General features: G+C 62.4%; 5 protein-coding genes across 8 annotated transcripts; 3 read left to right on the forward strand and 2 right to left on the reverse strand.

Annotated features, from left to right (window-relative positions):
* The first annotated feature begins 2651 nt into the window (after nucleotides 1–2651).
* On the forward strand, nucleotides 2652–3575 carry LOC128768673 (olfactory receptor 6N1-like). The gene has a single exon (XM_053881735.1). It carries the CDS (start codon nucleotides 2652–2654, stop codon nucleotides 3573–3575), a length of 924 nt encoding a protein of 307 aa, XP_053737710.1.
* A 28-nt stretch (nucleotides 3576–3603) lies between these two features.
* On the reverse strand, nucleotides 3604–6604 carry pgm2l1 (phosphoglucomutase 2-like 1). Of its 3 annotated transcripts, none has more exons than XM_053880271.1 (14): nucleotides 6460–6604; nucleotides 6125–6292; nucleotides 5957–6063; nucleotides 5814–5898; nucleotides 5664–5747; nucleotides 5407–5603; nucleotides 5154–5343; nucleotides 4990–5090; nucleotides 4753–4930; nucleotides 4600–4693; nucleotides 4399–4528; nucleotides 4150–4339; nucleotides 3948–4081; nucleotides 3604–3790 (listed from the first exon to the last, which is right to left on the reverse strand). In XM_053880271.1, the coding sequence occupies exons 1-14, from the start codon at nucleotides 6562–6564 to the stop codon at nucleotides 3619–3621; spliced, it is 1935 nt and encodes a 644-aa protein (XP_053736246.1). In that variant the 5' UTR covers nucleotides 6565–6604; the 3' UTR covers nucleotides 3604–3618. The 3 variants fall into 3 exon arrangements, with proteins under 3 accessions (XP_053736246.1, XP_053736250.1, XP_053736260.1); XM_053880285.1 differs by having other exon boundaries at nucleotides 3643–3790; nucleotides 4491–4528; XM_053880275.1 differs by having other exon boundaries at nucleotides 4491–4693.
* A 223-nt stretch (nucleotides 6605–6827) lies between these two features.
* On the reverse strand, nucleotides 6828–9111 carry lipt2 (lipoyl(octanoyl) transferase 2). Its single transcript, XM_053880710.1, has 3 exons — nucleotides 8557–9111; nucleotides 7173–7299; nucleotides 6828–7110 (listed from the first exon to the last, which is right to left on the reverse strand). The coding sequence occupies exons 1-3, from the start codon at nucleotides 8863–8865 to the stop codon at nucleotides 6842–6844; spliced, it is 705 nt and encodes a 234-aa protein (XP_053736685.1). The 5' UTR covers nucleotides 8866–9111; the 3' UTR covers nucleotides 6828–6841.
* Nucleotides 9112–9158: 47 nt separating this feature from the next.
* rnf169 (ring finger protein 169) lies at nucleotides 9159–11840 on the forward strand. 2 transcript variants are annotated; one of them, XM_053880450.1, is made up of 7 exons: nucleotides 9255–9294; nucleotides 9525–9813; nucleotides 10173–10237; nucleotides 10301–10387; nucleotides 10446–10528; nucleotides 10591–10681; nucleotides 10742–11840. In XM_053880450.1, exons 2-7 carry the CDS (start codon nucleotides 9597–9599, stop codon nucleotides 11738–11740), a joined length of 1542 nt encoding a protein of 513 aa, XP_053736425.1. In that variant the 5' UTR covers nucleotides 9255–9294; nucleotides 9525–9596; the 3' UTR covers nucleotides 11741–11840. The 2 variants fall into 2 exon arrangements, with proteins under 2 accessions (XP_053736417.1, XP_053736425.1); XM_053880442.1 differs by having other exon boundaries at nucleotides 9159–9813.
* Nucleotides 11841–12148: 308 nt separating this feature from the next.
* spcs2 (signal peptidase complex subunit 2) lies at nucleotides 12149–14616 on the forward strand. Its single transcript, XM_053880725.1, has 5 exons — nucleotides 12149–12280; nucleotides 13751–13834; nucleotides 13898–14057; nucleotides 14144–14279; nucleotides 14333–14616. The coding sequence occupies exons 1-5, from the start codon at nucleotides 12164–12166 to the stop codon at nucleotides 14517–14519; spliced, it is 684 nt and encodes a 227-aa protein (XP_053736700.1). The 5' UTR covers nucleotides 12149–12163; the 3' UTR covers nucleotides 14520–14616.
* Nucleotides 14617–14775: the final 159 nt, after the last annotated feature.

Here is a 14775-nt window from a genome sequence, read left to right on the forward strand (position 1 = left end):
GGCCTGCCGGGATGCCAGGCCACGCTGCGTTTCAACCATCTGCTGAACGGCAACGCCTCCACGCAGGAGCTGCGCCCTGTCACGTGACACGACACGTCGTCCAATCACAAAGAAGAGCGCAGGCGGCCCATGTCAGGTCCCTTCAGGACCATGAACCCCATTGATTCTGACCGACCCGACGAGGTCTGAGAGTCGGGGTCTGAGAGTTGAGTTCTGAGAGTCAGGGTCAGGGAGTTGGGGTCAGAAAGTCAGAGGCAGAGAGTCAAGGTCTGGGAGTTGATATCCGAGAGTCAGTGTCAGAGAGTCAGAGTCTGAGAGTCGAGGTCAGAGAGTCGAGTCTAGAGAGTCAAGGACTGAGAGTTGATATCTGAGAGTCAGAGTGTCTGAGAGTCGTGGTCAGAGATGGCTCCCTCTCAGCCCGAGGTCATCCAAGGTCAAGGCTAAAGTGGAGACGCAGTGGTGGGTCTGAGGTGGGCCTCCTGCTGGGTCTGGAGGCTCCCAGGTCCTTGTGGAGGAAGCTGGTCCGGCACCGAGCGAGAGAGAGAGAGAGAGGGAGCGCGAGCGACGGCCCGATCCCGCGCCGGCGGCCCAGCTCGCTCCATATAAGACGGCAGGCGGCGCCATGGCCATGGCCAAGTCCACCCTTGGTGCTGGGCAGCTACGGCTCCATGGGCCGCTCTACTGCGGCCTGGCGCTCTACCTGTGGGTGCTGGCCCTCAACAGCCTGCTGGTGCTGCTCATCTGCCTGGAGCGCAGCCTCCACCGGCCCATGTACCGGCAGGAAGGCGCTGGCGCTCGCTGACCTGGCTCTGCAGCCTGCTGCGGCCCAGCGTCACGGTGCTGCTGAGCGTGCGCCTGCCGCTGTGTGGCAAGGTGCTGGACGGCCTCTGCTGCCAGAGTCACCTCATCAGCAGGCTGAGCTGCTCCAGCCCCAGCAGCCGCCTCACCAACATCCACGGGCTGCTGCGCCTGGTGCCCAGCGTCCTGCTGGCCATCCTCGTCTCCTGCGCATCTGCTTCGCTGAGCACCTGCGCGCCGCACCTGGTCTCGCTGCTCAACTTCTCCTTCGGCTGCTGCTTCCAGATCGTGCAGAGCCGCTTCCTGGAGCAGCGCTGGCCGCGCCTTCCTCTCGCTCTGCTTCCTGCTCATGCAGCCTCGGCTCAGGCCCGTCATGTACGGCCTGCAGCTCTCCGGGATACGAGGCGACCTTCGACCCCTGACGCCCGTGGGGCGGCTCAGACCCTGCTGACCAGAGGAACCCAGGGGAGGTCCTGCTGCTCCAAACAGGTCTGGTAATGACCTTCACAGGGAATTAGGCCACAAACATGTTTACCTCTCCATTATGACCACTGGGACCCAGCACCTGAGCACCTGTGGCTCCCTGAGCTCCTGCTCACCTCCTCAACTGTTTCCACACGCCAGTGTTGATCATGTCTCAAGATGACTGGACGGCCATCAAGGCCTCCTGAGGCCACACTGCTCACCTGCTGCGCCCACCTGACCCTGCTGCGCCCACCTGACCCCCGCTGAAGTCACCTGACCCTGATGTGGTCACCTGAGCCTGATGTGGTCACCTGAGCCTGATGTGGTCACCTGACCCCCACTGAAGTCACCTGACCCTGATGTGGTCACCTGACCCCCGCTGAAGTCACCTGACCCTGATGTGGTCACCTGAGCCTGATGTGGTCACCTGAGCCCTGCTGAAGTCACTTGACCCTGATGTGGTCACCTGACCCCCACTGAAGTCACCTGACCCTGATGTGGTCACCTGACCCCCGCTGAAGTCACCTGACCCTGATGTGGTCACCTGAGCCTGATGTGGTCACCTGAGCCCTGCTGAAGTCACTTGACCCTGATGTGGTCACCTGACCCCCGCTGAAGTCACCTGACCCTGATGTGGTCACCTGAGCCCGGCTGAAGTCACCTGACCCTGATGTGGTCACCTGAGCCCGGCTGAAGTCACCTGACCCTGATGTGGTCACCTGACCCCCGCTGAAGTCACCTGACCCTGATGTGGTCACCTGACCCCCGCTGAAGTCACCTGACCCTGATGTGGTCACCTGACCCCCGCTGAAGTCACCTGACCCTGATGTGGTCACCTGAGCCTGATGTGGTCACCTGACCCCCACTGAAGTCACCTGACCCTGATGTGGTCACCTGAGCCCTGCTGAAGTCACTTGACCCTGATGTGGTCACCTGACCCCCGCTGAAGTCACCTGACCCTGATGTGGTCACCTGACCCCCGCTGAAGTCACCTGACCCTGATGTGGTCACCTGAGCCTGATGTGGTCACCTGAGCCCTGCTGAAGTCACTTGACCCTGATGTGGTCACCTGACCCCCGCTGAAGTCACCTGACCCTGATGTGGTCACCTGACCCCCGCTGAAGTCACCTGACCCTGATGTGGTCACCTGAGCCTGATGTGGTCACCTGAGCCCTGCTGAAGTCACTTGACCCTGATGTGGTCACCTGACCCCCGCTGAAGTCACCTGACCCTGATGTGGTCACCTGACCCCCGCTGAAGTCACCTGACCCTGATGTGGTCACCTGAGCCCTGCTGAAGTGGCACGGCGACGTCAGGGGGCGTGGCCTGCAGCCAGGGCTCGGGGCAGGCGTATAAGCGCGGGCGGCGGCACAGAGCAGCCGGCGGTCATGGAGAACAACAGCCAGCTGGTCTTCGCGCTGCACGGCCTCAACCACACGGCCCTGCAGCGGCAGGTGTACTTCTCCTTCGCCCTGGCCTCCTACCTGCTCACCATCCTGGTCAACGTGGCCCTGGTGGCCACGGTGTGCGCGGAGGCGGCGCTGCACCAGCCGCTCTACATCTTCCTGTCCAACCTGTGCCTGAACGGGCTGCTGGGCGCCTCCAGCTTCTACCCCAAGCTGCTGCACGACCTGTTGGCCGACGCCCACCGCGTCTCCTACGCCGGCTGCCTGCTGCAGATGACCTTCACCTACAGCTACGTCTTCTGCGAGTTCTGCATCCTGACCGTCATGGCGTACGACCGCTACCTGGCCATCTGCAGGCCGCTGCAGTACCACGGCGTGATGACGGCGCAGAGGGTGGCGCGGCTGCTGCTGCTCTGCTGGCTCTTCCCGCTGCTGGAGGCCCTGCTGGGCGTGTCGCTGACCGCCCGCCTGCCGCTCTGCGGCCACCACATCCACAAGCTCTTCTGCACCAACTGGGAGGTGGTGAAGCTGGCGTGCGGCGACACCACGCTCAACGACATCTACGGCTACGTGCTGATGCTCTCGCACGTGTCGCAGGCCGCGCTGATCCTGCTCTCGTACGGCCACCTGGTGCGCGCCTCGCTCAACTCCAGCTCCCACCGCCGCAAGGTGGCGCAGACCTGCCTGCCCCACCTGGTGGCGCTGCTGGTCTTCACCGCCATGCTGCTCTTTGACTCCATGTTCTCGCGCTACGGCGGGAGCCTGCAGGCGCTGCAGAACATGCTGGCGGCCGAGTACCTGGTGGTGCCGCCGCTCATCAACCCCATCATCTACGGCATCAACCTGCAGCAGATCCGGACGCGGCTCCTGCGCGGCTTCGGCCTCGGCAAAGGAGGCCCGGCTTGAGCGGCGGCCGAGACGGAGCGGCTCAGGCGGACGGGTCGGGACTTTATTGACTGACACCGACAAACATCTCCACACAAGCGGGAACACACACAGCGCCCCCCGCTGTCCTCTGCTGGACCTGGCGGCGGATCAGGTGGTTCCTCTCCGGCTCCAGGAAGTCGTCCACCAGCGCGGCGCTCGCTCGCTGCAGCTCCTCCTCCAGACCCCTGAAGTCACTGCGGAAAGAAGGTCGGCAGCGTTGGCGGCAGACGGCGTGCAGGGCGCTGCCGGCGCCACGTGGCGCTGCTCAATAAAGTGCGTCGGACTGGTGTGTCACATGACCTCCGTGCAGCCATCGAGCCACACTTCCAACCGACCGAGACCAGCACTGACCTTTGACCTGGTGCGGCGCACAGCTCCGTGTAAAACTTGATTTTGGGTTCGGTGCCGCTGGCCCTCAGCGTGGCGGTGACTCCGTTCTGCAGCGTGAAGGTGATCATCTGACTGGACCGGGTCACCGGTAGAACCTGCGCACAAGAGGCAGGTCGCTCGCGCCACCACGTCTTCGCACCGCCAACCCCTCTGGGACGCGTACCGAGCGGCGGTCTGGCTGACCGCTGTCGTATCCGGTGGTGACGTCCCGGACCTGGACGATCGGGACGCCGCCGCAGACCGTCGGGTACGAACCCGGGCCCCGGAAGTTCCTGAGCCCGGTGAAGATGGAGCGGACGGTGCGCGGGTCGGTGCAGGTCACGTAGGAGGTGGAGGCCAGGTGGAAGCCGTAGCTGAGGAGGACAAGGGAGAGGCGGTGAGGGTCCCGGCGAGCGGGCTCACCCGGGCCTACGTTTGGTAGATGTGCAGCAGCTGTCGGGTCAGGGTCAGGCCCTGGTTCTGGAGGTAGCAGCTCATCTCAGCCACGACGGCAGCAGAACTCACGGCGTCCTTCTCCGGGACCAAGCTTCCGCACAGGAACCCTGCCGACACACCGGAGCGGAGGAGGTCAGGCGGCGGCGGCGGCGCCGGCCCCGGTCCGGCCTCAACCCACCGATGGACTCCTCGAAGGCAAACAGGACCGTCTTTCCCTCCTGGCTCAGTTCATGGATCCTGTTCCCGACCCACTTGAAGCCCGGAAGAGTTTCCTGTTGAAACAGGAAGTTGAGTCTGACGTGGGCAGGTGAGACCGTCCCAGAAAGGTCACCTCAAACTGGAAGCCTTCCGCCCGGGCCATGGTGCGCAGGATCTTGGAGGAGACGGTGGTGGCCAACATGTAGAGGGCGGCGGCGCCGGCGGGGTCCGGGTGAGCCCTCTTCCAGTTGAAGAACATCCACCAGGCCAGCAGGGCGGCGAGCTCGTTCCCAGAGAAGACCTTCCAGCTCCTGCGGCACAGACAGAGGCCAGACCAGGGTCCACGCAGCCGCCGCGGCCGCGCACTCACCCGTCGGCCAAGCGCTCGGCCACGGCCAAGCGGTCGGCGTCCGGGTCCGTCGCCATCACCACCCGGGCGTCTTCCCGCTCCGCCAAACGCAGAGGCAGCTCCTGCGAGACACACGGCGGCGTCAGGGCCGCGCCGCAGCCCAGGGGACCGCGCCCGCAACCCACCAGAACCGACAGTCCCTCCTCTGGGTTCGGGCAGGGCACCGTGGGGAAGTCCGGGTCGGGGTCTCTCTGCTCGGGGACGGGGATCGGCGGGAGGAAGCCGAAGGCGGCGAAGGCCTGCTGGACGAAGGCGTGGCCCACGCCGTGGAAGGAGGAGTGGACGAAGCGCAGGCCACAGCGGCTGTTGAGCGACCTGCCGGCACCACACATGCCACTTCCTGCCCTCGGGTCTGCAGCCGGCCGCCGCAGCTCTCACCTGTGGAAGCAGAGCAAGGCCACCTCTTCCATGTAGCGGCCGGTGATCGGCAGCAGCGGGTCGGTCCTCAGCGGGCTCCTCTCCGCCAGGCTCTCGTCCCAGCAGGCGGCGGACCAGGGCTCCAGCTGGGCCTCCACGCACCGCAGGATCTCTCGGTCATGAGGCCAGCAGATCTGAGCGCCGCTGCTCCAGTAGACCTGCAGGGGGGCGCAGGGCAGCGGTCAGCAGGCCGGAGGAGCCGTGGAGCGGCGCCCCACCTTGTAGCCGTTGTCTTCTCGGGGGTTGTGCGAGGCCGTGACCATCACCCCGGCGGCGGCGGCCAGCTTCTTCACGGCGTACGGCTGGAACAGCGAGAGAGACGTGAGGAGGCTGCGAGGACCCCCTCCCCCTCGTCCTCGTCCTCTCACCACGAACGGCGTGGGGACCATGGCGCCGAAGAGGTGAACGGGCACGTCCCGGCTGAGGAGCACGGCGGCGGTCAGCGCGGCCAGTCTGCAACACAGACAGGGCGTGGGCCGAGGCTGTCGGCACGGAGACGCCGGCTGGTTACCGGCGGCTGCTGCAGGCGCTCTCCTGCTGCCCGCGGTTGTCGAAGCCCACCACCACGCCCTTGCTGGCCAGGTCCGGCTGAGTCCGCAGCAGGTAGCTGTGGAGACCCTGGAGAGACGGCAGGCGGCTGGCCCTCAGCTTGACCTTGACCTTTGAGGCCCGGACTGACCTGGGTGGACTGGATGACGGTGAGGTCGTTGATGCGGTTGAACCCGGCTCCCATCGGTGCTCTCAGACCGGCGGTGCCAAAACTCAAGCGGCTGCAGAGTCTGGAGCGCAGCTGCTCCACCTGACCCGCCGCCAGCAGCGACTCCACCTGGCTGCGGGTGCGACCGTTCTGTGGGCGCGTGACAGAGAGACGGGATCCAAGCCAATGAGTGGCGCTCGCTGCGCCCAAATAAGGTCCGCCTGCGAGTCCGCACTGCGGGCGATCCTCGCCAAACTACAGACGGCCGGTCAGACAACCGACCAAACGCACGTCTCCGTGCCGTCGTTCGGACCCACCTTGTCCCAGGCGAGCCACTGCAGCACCGCGGCATCCAGCTGCGGGTCGCCGGTGCTGCTCTTCGGCAGCGCGTTGGCGTTCAGGTCCCCGGGATCGTCCCCCATGACGAGGCTCCGAGGCGAGCTCAAGTGGCCGGCACCGTGAGAGGAGTCCCGGGGGCGCGCGGCTCGTCCCGCTCGCCAGGGCTAAATACGGTGCGCCGCCACTGCGCCTTTCGGTTCGTAAGCCGTCGACATCCGCCGGGCCGTTTCCGGTCTGCCTCCACAATAAAAGCACACGAAGCTCAACAGCAGTGGAGCGCGGTTCTCCTTGAGAGACCAGACCAGTGTCCACCAGACGACACACACCGTGCAGCGAGGAGTCACGTGACTTCCTGTCATTTTATTGGCCGCCACGAACGCCAGCGCCCTCCGCAGGGGGCAGGTTCAGGCGCCCGCCCTCCACCAGGCGGCAGCCAAAGTGCAGAGCGAAGGCGTCCAGCAGGTGCGGGACGGCCTCGTCCACCGTCACGCGGCGCCGCAGCTCCGCGCTCAGCGAGGTCACGCCCTTGCCCTCCACGCCACACGGCACAATGTGTCGGAACCAGCTGAGCTCAGTGCTGCAGTTGAGGGCGAAGCCGTGCGACGTCACGTAGCGGCCGCAGTGGATTCCTGCCAAAGAGATGGGCCCGTCACTCCGGAACAAAGTGCACGCTCGCGGCAGGACCACCCACCGATGGCACAAATCTTGTTCTCCCCCACCCAGACGCCCGTGTGAGGGGACGTCGACGCTGAAATCGCCAGCCTCCGGCACATGGAGATGACGGTCTTCTCCAGCTCCCCCACGTACCAGCGCACACTCTGAGGACACGGAGACGCCGAGTCACATGTTTGCTACGCACATAATCACAGACGTAAACAAATGACATCATCTCCACCGTCGTCTCCACTCAGTCCTCCGCCGTCATCTCCACCATCGTCTCCACTCAGTCCTCCACCATCATCTCCACCATCATCTCCACCATCATCTCTACCATCATCTCCACCGTCGTCTCCACTCAGACCTCCACCATCATCTCCACCGTCGTCTCCACTCAGTCCTCCACCATCATCTCCGCCATCATCTCCACCATTGTCTCCACTCAGACCTCCACCATCATCTCCACCGTCGTCTCCACTCAGTCCTCCACCATCATCTCCACCGTCGTCTCCACCGTCGTCTCCACTCAGTCCTCCACCATCATCTCCACTGTCATCTCCACTCAGTCCTCCACCATCATCTCCACCGTCATCTCCACTCAGTCCTCCACCATCATCTCCACTGTCATCTCCACTCAGTCCTCCGCCGTCATCTCCACCATCATCTCTACCGTCATCTCCACTCAGTCCTCCACCATCATCTCCACTGTCATCTCCACTCAGTCCTCCACCATCATCTCCACCGTCGTCTCCACTCAGTCCTCCACCATCATCTCCACCGTCGTCTCCACTCAGTCCTCCACCATCATCTCCACCATCGTCTCCACTCAGTCCTCCACCATCATCTCCACCATCGTCTCCACTCAGTCCTCCACCATCATCTCCACCATCATCTCTACCATCATCTCCACCGTCGTCTCCACTCAGTCCTCCACCATCATCTCCACCATCGTCTCCACTCAGACCTCCACCATCATCTCCACCGTCGTCTCCACTCAGTCCTCCACCATCATCTCCACCGTCGTCTCCACCGTCGTCTCCACTCAGTCCTCCACCGTCATCTCCACCATCATCTCCACTGTCATCTCCACTCAGTCCTCCACCATCATCTCCACTGTCATCTCCACTCAGTCCTCCGCCGTCATCTCCACCATCATCTCTACCGTCATCTCCACTCAGTCCTCCACCATCATCTCCACTCAGTCCTCCACCATCATCTCCACCATCATTTCGACCATCATCTCCACCGTCGTCTCCACTCAGTCCTCCACCATCATCTCCACCATCGTCTCCACTCAGTCCTCCACCATCATCTCCACCATCATCTCCACCATCATCTCCACCATCATCTCCACCGTCGTCTCCACTCAGTCCTCCACCATCATCTCCACCGTCGTCACCACTCAGACCTCCATCCACCTTCTTGAAGAAGCCCAGGTGGAGCACGGGGTAGCAGACCAGCTGTCCAGGACCGTGGAAGGTGATGAGACCTCCTCTGTTGGCGCGGTGCACCTCGGCTCCGAGCCGGCGGAGCTCCTCCAGCAGCGGGGCGGGGTAGGCTTTGTGGCGGATCCCGGTGGTGTAGACGGGCGGGTGCTCGCACAGCAACAAGGCGTTCGCCGGTCCGCTCTGGTGGCGCGTCACGTACAGCTGCTGCAGGCGCAGCGCCTCCAGGTACGAGACCAGACCCAGGCGCACCACCTCCACCCGCGGCGCGCCGCCACGCATCGTCGGGCCACGCGACCGAGTCGTGGGGCCGCGAGGGAACGACTGTCGCGCCGGTCAAACGCTCACCCACACGGCGCCGCCATGACTGGAGCGCGTCCTGTCGGTCGGAGGGGGAACTGCCCAAAGCACAGCGTTGCCGACGAGACCACAACATAGACTGAAGTCAACCCACAGAGCGCACAGCCCGAGGTTGATCCACACCAGAGTCGCTCTGGAGGGAGGCGGCTTCAGAGCGAACGCTGACGTCTGCGTGCAAGTCAGTGGAACTTGCGATATAAACCCATACCACCGGGGGCGCTCTTTTCAACACTGTTGAGGGGCGCCGCGACCTGAAGACAAGAAGAAGAAGGAGGTCACAAACCCCGCCCATCGCAAGCATTTATTGACTTAGTTCGAGCCTGAACGGCCCGAAAACGAAAATTAGACAAGGTGAGGCGCCGCGTTGTCCACGAGCTTTCACGCAGTGGAGAATGGGCTCCCAGCACACACGCAGTTGGAAGTGGCCGCGTTCAGACCCCACTTCCGGTTCCCCCCGTCAGTCGCTGGCTCCGGGATTGAAACCGCAAAAACACCGCGGGGCGCCGTGTTGCTCCTGACTGTTGTTTGGAAAGATGACGTGTGTTTTTGATCACTTACGAGCTGTCGTTTTATTTTGAAAGGATTGCGCCGCTGTTGGCGGGCTGCCCTCGCGGGAAGGCGGGGTTTGTTTTCACTCCGAGCCGTCAGGTAAGATGGCGACCAGCGGGTCCGCGGGGCGACCCGGCGGAACGTCCGCCGCCACGCGGCTCGGTGCCTCCGCCCAGGGAGCCGGGCCGCGGTGCAGCCCAGGGTGTGGAGCCGAGGCCACGAGCCAGTCCGGCGGCACTTTCCACGCGGCCTGCCCGGCCCGGGGCCAGTCCGGCTTCAGCCAGCGCTTCCAGAGGTGGAGAGACGGCGAGAGCCGCGCAGGTGAGCGCAGCTGGGGGCGGTTCGTTGAAAACTGCTCGACTTGAGTCCAAAGTTGCCCTCTCGCGGCTCTCGTGACGTCACGGAAGTCACGAGAGCCGCGGGCTTGTCCGGACTAGTTCCTCTGAAAGATGACTCGGACCCTGATCTCTCCGAGTTCGGACTTGTTTCGACTTTGAATGACTGGGAAAGAAGCGTTTCGGGTCTAACTTTTCTCACTCTTGAAACACCAGCGCCCCCTTCCGTAGCTGTGCCTAACAGTTTTGAGGTGACGCGTGATGAAGGACTGGCACTCGGTGACTCGTGTGGCAGGGACTGCCATGCTACAGAGTGGAGGTGACCCTCTGGTTCTGGTTCCACAGGGACGTTTGTCTGCCCTGCTGTCGTCCTGAGGTCCGCAGACGTGTCCGCCGGCACGAAACTCAGGGTGAGTCCTGGAGTGTCCGCGCCGCCTGCAGCCTCCTGAACCTCATGGCTCTTTGCTGCTCAGGTGTCGGACGAAGGAGAGAAGGTCAGCAGCAGGAGGAGGATGAGGAGGAGGAGGAGGTCTGAAGTTGGCCAGCGTGAGGAAGAGCAGGTGGGTGGGAGTTGGGGGTGCATGCATGCGGGTTGGTGACCAGGCCTCCGTTCTCCAGGTGGCGCGGTCGGATTCTGAGAACGAGGAGCCCCTGGGCTGGAGGGTCAGGAACAAGTCCGCCTTTGTCAGGAATGTCTCCGGGTGAGTCTCCCGAACCTCAGCATCCGGACCCCTGCCGTGACCTCTGACCTCTACTCGTGCAGGGCTTCCCAGAGGAGCCGTAGCTGCACCGACCAGGAGGAGCAGAAGAGAGGGAAGCTGAAGGGGTCGCCGCTGTCCGCCGCGAGGGGCGAGGTGCGCATCGCGGCCGTGCTGGGCCGGAATGGACCGCTCACCCATGTCTGCCGTCTGCAGGTGGGAATGGACCACAGTGCCGCCGCTGGAATCCTGCTGTCCACAGAGAACCGCCGCTCCGCCTCGGCCCCCGTCACCGGCCCGGACCGGCTGCTGGCCTGGTGCGCGGCGATGACCTCGGCGGCCACGCCCCTGGGCCTCCCTCGGCCGCAAGCGGAACGTTCCGTCAGCCCCGACAGCAACGACAGCATCTCGGAAGAGCTCAACCACTTCAAGCCCATCGTGTGCTCGCCCTGCACGCCGCCCAAGCGCCTCCCCGACGGGCGAGTCCTGGAGCCCACCATCGTCAAGTCCACGCCCCGAAACCTGAGCCGAGGTCTTCACAAGGCCACCAGCTACGAGGCCAGTCCGGCCGTCCTGCAGAAGTGGAGGCAGATCGAGCTGGACCGCCAGAACCTCAAAGTGGACTGCAAGGCCACGCTGACCAGTCCGGTGCTGGAGGTTCGCGAGGACCACAGCGCCAAGACCGCAGCCCGGGGCAGGAACTCGCTCGCCGCCAGCAACAAGAGAAAGCTGGACTTCGAGTCGGAGGAGGAGGTCACGGGGCACCTGGTCAAGATCCGAGTCCCTGCCGTTCGTTACGGCCAGCGGGTGGTGGGCGAGAGTGCGGACATGGAGGCGGCGGGCGGCCCGGCGCTGTTCGCCGGAGAAACCCTGTTTGGCCGCAGTTCTGGCTTCCGGTTGTGTCGTCTGCAAGCAAAGGAGGCGGCGAGGAAAGATCCTGACCTCCGCCTGCGCTCGTCCTCGGGGAGGAGCAGGAAGAGCCGCCAGAAGACCAGACACCTGGATCCGCACCAGGACTTGGAGCACTTGGACCAGCGACTGGTTCTGAGGAGGATCCAGCAGGAGCGACGCGACCGGTCGCTCGCCCTGCAGCTCCAGAGGCAGTTTGACCAGGAGGAGCGCAAGTCTGTCCGCAGGCCACGGGACTCCTACTTCCTGCGCTCGTGGAAGAGCAACGCCGGGCGGCGGCGAGGTCCAGTCCACGACAAGTCGTAGCAGGATCCGGACCGTTCAGTGAGCCACAGAACCAAGAGGACTTTGACTTCCGGACCGCTCTTGTTTGTTTCCAACCCTCAGTATTAAATTATGAAGGCTACTCCCTGTCTGTCCGCTCACTGCTTTGTCGTGTGCACGTTGGTGTCGGGCGGCTGATTCACGGCAGTGAAGAGCTTCTGTCATGCCACACATCCGGAACATTCCGGAGCCCGCTGCTGCGGGGCTCGGCATCATCCTGCAGCTGCGCGCCCAGGTGTCCCGCTTCTCTTCGCCTCCATCTTCAGGCTCAGCTGCTGTGTGTTTTTCTGTCTCTGTCGGAGTGGCGGACTTTCTGAGGCTGCCGTTTGCAGTTGACAGCGCCCCCACCGACACTGATTCATCCCAATTCACATTCTGGCGTCTTTAAGTGCACGTCGAGCAGAGATGACGTCACCGGGAGTTTGCTCTCAGAACCTATCAGGAGACGACAGCTCACTCCCGCCGCAGAAGAAAAGCAACATGGCCGCAGCTCGCAGTGGGAAGAGCGGACTCCTGGAGAAAGTAAGACACCCAACTTTGACTTGAGCACAAAGAGAGGGAGGGAGAGAGAGCCGTGTGTGACAGGGCATCTCCTTCACTCGGCTTCCTCCAGGAAACGCGCGCGCGCGCGACAGCAGTCGGCTGCTCTCGTGTCAACAGCCGAGTGGACTGTGGGTGGTGCGGGGGTCTGCTGCCTGGGACGAACGCACACCAAGCTCTATATTGAACCGCGACGCGCACGCATTCGCTCGCACTGTGACGGGAGCGTACGCTGCTGCTTGTTCGTGTGTTCAACACGCGCATCTTGCGGGAGACCGTTTTCCACAAACACGTCGTCGCTGAATAGTGACGTCAACGGAAACGCTAAGCGCCGTGAACAGACTCGTGAATGTTTTCCTCTTGTCACTGCCCTATTTGCTTCTTCATCCCGTTATGTTTCCAGGGCTCAGGCTTATGACGTCATTTCCTGTCCTCATGCGCACCTTGGTATTTCAAGACGTAATTTGCCGAGTATATACTCATATGAACTGAGACCTCGTAGGCAAGATAGAAAACTGCGTGCAAATTGCACAGAAAGATCCAATTATTTCATCTCCAATCTTGTTAAAATATCCGAATGGTTTAATACAAGTCAAATGTAGTGATATATATAAAATAAGGTTAAAATACAGTTAATGCGTGGGCGTAGTACTTTAGTCATTCAAAGTCTGCTTCTCTTGGTGAAATACCAGCGTGTAGTGAGGCGTGGCCTAATGACGTTGCTCATTTGATTCTCATTTATGTGTCAAGCAGCTGCACCCATGTGCGCATGTGGACAGGAAATGACGTCATAAGCCTGAGCCCTGGAAGCAAAACGGGATGAAGAAGCTAATAGGGCAGTAACAGCTCTTATTGCCGTGTATCGTTTGATCGCAGACATTAGCGGGTTCTGCCGTTCTTCATCTGCCAATGGAAAAGATCAAGGGAGCAGACGTCACCGGCCGCCAGCTGAAGTGGCCGGTCGCCATGACACCGGCCGTGGCCGTGTTGCTGTGACGGGGCTGGTGACTTGTTGACAGCCGATGGTAAACGACTTGGATGCGATGACTTGACAAGTTATTGTTTTCTTCCTTATTCGGTGAATGATGAGTGAGAACATATTTTGCGTTGTTATTTTTTCGAATGTACGGATGTGAGCCAACCTGGCCACCAGCATGCGCGGTCACGTGACGACCGCAGCACCTCGCTGCCCTGACCCACTTCTACACACACACACACACACAGAGTTTAAGGCCCTGTAAATGTTTGGTCAACGTTTGTCTGAGTCTCCCTGAGCCTTGTTGCACCCGTGCGTTGAAATCGGTCTGCGGGTCCGAGTCCAGCACTTGTGGTGGCGCTGCTCGTTCTGATCCACTGACTCCCACCGGTTCCCAGCAGAAGGTGCTGAGCGGGTGCACGGCCTCGGCGCCTCTTCCGTCGCAGGTGGCTTCATCTTGCGCCTCTGTCTTCCAGTGGAGAATCGACGAGAAGCCGGTGAAGATAGACAAGTGGGACGGGGCCGCTGTGAAGAACTCCCTGGACGACGCCGCCAAGAAGGTGCTTCCGTCACCGCGCGCGCCCCGTCCTGGGCCGCTCTGACCGCTCTGCTGCCCCCTGCAGGTGGTGCTGGAGAAGTTTGGCTACGTGGAGAACTTCGGGCTGGTGGACGGCCGTCTGCTGATCTGCACGGTCTCCTGCCTGTTCGCCATCTTGGCGCTGATCTGGGACGACCTCCGGCCCTTCCCCCAGTCCAGGCCGGTCCTGGCCTGCTGCGTGGTCTCATATCCTTCAGCCGACTCCGGCCGGTCCCAGTCGTCCCTCTGCTCCCAGGTTCCTCTGTGTCCTTGTCCTTGACCGCCTCCATCACCTACTTCATCATGATGGGCGTCCTGACGCTCTACACCTCCTACAAGGAGAAGAACATCTTCCTGGTGGCCCTGCAGAAGGACCCGGCGGGGATGGACCCGGACCACGTCTGGCAGCTGTCCTCCTCCCTCAAACGGTCAGTGCTCCGCCCCCTCCGCGTCGGCTCTAGCTGACACGCTCCGTCCGCAGGTTCGACGACCAGTACACGCTGCGGGTCTCCTTCACCCACGGAAAGACTGGCGTCCAGCGGGAGAGCGAGTTCACCAAGTCGGTGGCCGCCTTCTTTGACCAGAACGGGACTCTGGTGATGGACCAGTTTGAGAAGTGCGTCTCTGGGCTTCACGACACGTTGGCTGGCGACAAGAAGACCAAGTGACGCTCGGGTCCGCCGAGTCCTCCGCCGCGTCTCGTCTGCCGCCCGTCACCTGCCTGTGTCTCCAACCTTCTGACCAATAAACTTGTGTCTGCTCGCTCGCCTGACGTCACGTGACCTGCTCTTCTCTGTCTCTGCCTGTCAACCAAACGAGTCACAAGCACATCAGCACTGACCAAGTCTCACCACACACATATCAGATGGCGAGTCGTTTACTGATGCCTAACAAGTCAGTAAGATGGCGATGAGTCAAAGACCT

Source organism: Synchiropus splendidus, chromosome 1, assembly GCF_027744825.2.
Source record: "Synchiropus splendidus isolate RoL2022-P1 chromosome 1, RoL_Sspl_1.0, whole genome shotgun sequence".
NCBI classification, from domain to species: Eukaryota; Metazoa; Chordata; class Actinopteri; order Syngnathiformes; family Callionymidae; genus Synchiropus; species Synchiropus splendidus.